The sequence below is a fragment of the Macaca fascicularis genome, chromosome 14 (genome assembly GCF_037993035.2).
Source record: "Macaca fascicularis isolate 582-1 chromosome 14, T2T-MFA8v1.1".
NCBI lineage: Eukaryota > Metazoa > Chordata > Mammalia > Primates > Cercopithecidae > Macaca > Macaca fascicularis.
This window is the reverse complement of record NC_088388.1, coordinates 69,301,106-69,305,893: the sequence shown is the minus strand read 5'-3', so window position 1 is coordinate 69,305,893 and position 4,788 is coordinate 69,301,106. Positions and strand designations below refer to the sequence as shown.

General features: G+C 34.5%; 1 protein-coding gene across 1 annotated transcript; it reads left to right on the top strand.

The window, feature by feature from the left end:
- Positions 1-322: 322 nt before the first annotated feature.
- Positions 323-1,264, top strand: LOC102118369 (olfactory receptor 51G2-like). The gene has a single exon (XM_005578923.3). It carries the CDS (start codon positions 323-325, stop codon positions 1,262-1,264), a length of 942 nt encoding a protein of 313 aa, XP_005578980.2.
- The last annotated feature ends 3,524 nt before the right edge of the window (positions 1,265-4,788 follow it).

Sequence of the window (4,788 nt, the reverse complement as noted above, 5' to 3'; positions counted from 1 at the left end):
AGAATTACTTGAACCCGGGAGGCAGAGGTGGCAGTGAGCCAAGAGTGCATCACTGCACTCTAGCCTGGCGACAGAGCGACACCGAAAAAACAAACAAACAAACAAACAAAAAGCCTCAATAAATGCACAGTGAAGAAAAAAATCGGTAAAATAATAAATAACAGGTGGGGTAATTAGATATAATGAACACAGACATGATCAAAACCATTAAACACACAGCAGCATAAATTAAAGTGTTGCTTCTTGTTACAATTTTGACTTTTACCCTAATTTTCCATATTCTTGTTTCCTCACCTAGACTCTAGGTTCATCCATTAGCACAATGTCTGTCTTCAATAGTTCTGCCTTATACCCTCGCTTCCTCCTAATGGGCTTCTCAGGCCTTGAAAGCAGATATGACTTGATTTCCCTCCCCATCTTCTTGATTTATGCCACCTCAATTGCCGGGAACATTACCATCCTCTTCATTATCAGAACTGAGTCTTCCCTCCATCAACCAATGTATTACTTTTTGTCAATGCTGGCATTCACTGACCTGGGCCTATCTACCACTACCTTGCCTACCATGTTCAGTGTCTTCTGGTTCCATGTGCAGGAGATCTCCTTCAATGCTTGTCTGGTCCAAATGTACTGCATTCATGTTTTCTCAATTATCGAGTCAGCTGTACTCTTGGCTATGGCCTTTGACCGCTTTATAGCAATCCGAGAACCCTTGCGCTATGCAGCCATCCTAACCAATGATGTAATCATTGGGATTGGGTTGGCAATTGCTGGAAGGGCCTTGGCTCTGGTCTTTCCAGCTTCCTTCCTCTTGAAGAAGCTTCAATATCATGATGTCAATATTCTGTCCTACCCTTTCTGCCTGCACCAGGACCTCATAAAGACAACTGTATCCAACCGTCAAGTCAGCAGCATCTATGGCCTCATGGTGGTCATCTGTTCCATGGGACTTGATTCAGTGCTTCTCCTCCTATCCTATGTCCTCATCCTGGGCACAGTGTTGAGTATAGCCTCCAAGGCAGAGAGAGTGAGAGCCCTCAATACTTGCATCTCTCACATCTGTGCTGTACTCACCTTCTATACACCAATGATTGGGCTATCTATGATCCACCGCTATGGACAGAATGCTTCCCCAATTGTCCATGTGCTGATGGCCAATGTCTACTTGCTGGTTCCACCTCTTATGAACCCCATTGTCTACAGTGTTAAGACCAAGCAGATTCGTGACAGAATCCTCAAGAAATTCAAGAAACACGAAGTGTAGATGACAGAGATTCTAAAACATATCTTTCCCTCCATTCCCCTTATATTTGTGAGAAGATTTCATATAATGTTGAATTTAGAATTCACATATTACCAATGATATTTTGACTTTAATATACTGGACCTAAACCTCAATAATTGTAAATCTGTATATTTTCAATATAGAGAATAAAGGTGTAGTTATATTTTACGGTGAAGTTATTCATTATACACTGTGAAGGCCCTCAATATATCTGAGAAAGATTTAGGTTTCAAAAGTTTTCCTAGACTTTTTAACCTAATACAAAAAATTTTTAAATGCAAGTTTTGATCTCCTGTTCAGGGAAAAAAAATATTTCCAGCTGGAGAACCTCGTATCAAAAAGGGATGATGAATGAGCAAAACTTAGCAGACTTTTAGAAGTGTAGAAGAAAAGTTGGAGCAAATTAATTGGACCAATTGGAATAAAGCAGAAACAGTGATGACTTTGTATGTAGGAATCTACAGAGGGCTTTCTATGAGGAGTAGACAAACTATGAGAGCCAGACTATTGTCCATTTTTTCTACCTGGGTTTTCAGTACATTTCTCAATTATTTATGGCAATCTCAAGTCATTCTACATCTTAAAATGTGTTCCTTATAAGCTGAGCAAGAAGGAATACAGTTTATTTCCCATGTTCCCGTACATACACTGTCCTGATCATCCTTTTCTGTATTCCCAATGGCATTCTGCACTGAAATGCTTAACATATTTTATGGTGATTATATTCTTCATGTTTAATTATGAGATTCATGTAGATACAGATTTTAATTACTAGAAAATTTTGAGATATTATGCTAAGAAGGCTTTGTTTTCAGTCAAAATGATCAATTGCAATATCTGTTTTTAATTTATATAGCACAAGAAAGTATCCTCAAAGAATTGTATATACTGATTAGTTCAACTTCGTCACCTCCCACTCAAACCTGAATCTGCTGTGGTCTGATTTTCATCTTCATGATCCCACTGATTTGCAGCTTATGATGGTTCTAGTGCTCTACTTGTTACTAAATTCAACATTCACATCTTGATTAAACTTCCATTTTCCTTTGCATTATTAACCATGCTTTTCTTTTAAAGTAACCTAATTTTCAGTTGTTTTAAATTTATAGAAAAATTTAAACATGGTACAGAGTTCTCTAACATCCTGCACTCAATTTCTCCTATTATTACCATCTTACATTAGTAGAGTATTCTTTTCACAATTGGTGAACCAACAACGGTAATTTATTAACCACAGATGAATATTATTCAGATATTTTTTAAGTTTTTCTCCAAATATTCTTCTTGTACTCCAAGATCCAATCTAGGATATAACATTACATTAGCCATCCTGTGTTTTTAGATTACTCTTAACTGTAAAAGTTTCTCAGTCTTCTTTCATTGTTTTCAATTACCTTGGCATTTTTGAGGACTACTAATAGGCAGTTTGTAAAATATTCCTCTATCAGGATTTTTCTGATGCTTTTCTCATTATTAGAGTAAGTTATAAGACCACAGAGGAATAATATCATTTTTATTGCATCATATCAATAACGCATATTAGCAACATGACATCACTGTTGATGATGACTTTATTCATGTGAATGGGGTAGTATTTGTCATGTTTCTCCACTGTCATCTTAACCTTTTTTCTTTTTAAAAGTCCCTTTTTCCATATTGTACTTTTTTAAAGGAAGTCACTTTGCAAAGCCTACACTGAAAGAGTGGAAACCATGAGGACAGATTATCTACTTGAAATTATTGTGTGAGAGATTTTTCCCTTTTTTCTAACTCAATCATTTATTTATATTAATAATGACTTCCAGGCGTTTATTTTATACCTTGGATTATAATCCAAATCTGAACTCATCTATTTTGGTAATTTTTGTTTTTAAGTTACTAATTCAATATCTTTATTTGTACAGGTTCATTCAGAATTTCTACTTACTGAAGTCAGTTTCAGTAACTAGCATCTTTCTAGGAATTTCTCCATCTTATCTAAGTATTATATGATTTTTATAGTATTCCTTTGGATTTTTAATTTCTATAATGTTTGTAATAATGCTTTCCCTTAATTAATTTTTCTGGTAATTTAAGTTGATTTTCCCTTTTTTTCTGGGTCAATGTGGATAAATGTTTGTCAATTTTATCTTTCCAAATAAGATAAAATTGCTTTTTGCTTTTCTATCCTCTATTTCACTGGTTTCTGGTCTAGTCTTTAAAGTTTACTTCCTTCCATTTGTGTAGTTTGCTCTTCTTTTGTGAGTCTTAAGGTGGAAGTTTCGGTTATTGATTTGATATCTTTATTCTTCCTTAACACAAGCATTTGCAATGATAAATTTCACTGTAAGAACTGCTTTAGAGGCATACTATGAATTTTGACATGTTTTGCCACTGTTTTGATTAAAGTAAAAGTTTAAATTATAAAAGTGTCAAAGTATTATTTCCTCACAGTTTTTCCCTTTTTTCTTTGATTATTGTGATAGTGTGGTGTTTACTTTTGACATATTTGTGAGTCTCTGAAATTGATTTTTGCTACTGATTTTTAATCTTATCCCTTTGTGGTCAAAGAATATACTTTATTCTTATTTATTTATTAATTATTTATGTCCTTTTATATGTATTGCAATTTTATTATGGTGTAGCATATGGTCTATCCTGGAAAATATTCCCTGTGCACTTACAGAAAATGTGTATTCTATTGTTGAATGAAGTGCTATATGGTGTTGTTCATGTTTCTACTTCCTTGTTGATATTCTGTCTAGTTATTCTATCTATTGTTTGTCTATTATTACAATCTATTTCTATCCATTAAAGTCTTTGGCCTGGGCATGGTGGCTCATGCCTATAATCCCAGCGTTTTGGGAGGCCAAAGTGGGAGGAAATCATAAAGCTAGGAGTTTAAGACCAGCTGGGCAATATAGCAAGACCCTGCCTCCACCAAAAAATTTAAAAAAAAATTTTAAAAATTGCTTGACATGGTAGCACATGCCTGTAGTCCCAGCTGCTCAGGAGGCTAAGGCAGGAAAATTCCTTGAGCCTGGGAGTTTGAGGCTGTAGCGAGCTACAGTTGCACCACTGCCATTGTGGTGAAAGAGTGATACCCTGTCTCTCAATAAATAAATAAGTAAATAAATAAGTAAAATTTAAAAAATGTCTTCAACTATTATTTTCAAATTATTTCTTCCTTCATATATATCCATTTTTGTTTCATATGTTTTGCTGCTCTGTTAATACCTGCATATATAACTGCTATATTTTCCCATACTTTCCTGATGAGTTGACCTTTATATCACTGTAAAATGGCCTACTTTATCTCCAGTACTACTTATTTTTGTTTTAAACTCTATTTTGTCTGATATTAGAATAGCCAATCCAGCTTTCTTGTGGTTACTATTTGCATGATATATACTTTTCATTTTTTTGCTTTCAATCAGCTTGTATCTTTAATTCTAAAGCTGTATCTTGTAGCAAATGTGGAATTAGATAATTTTTTTCAGCCGTATATAATTGACAAGCATTAT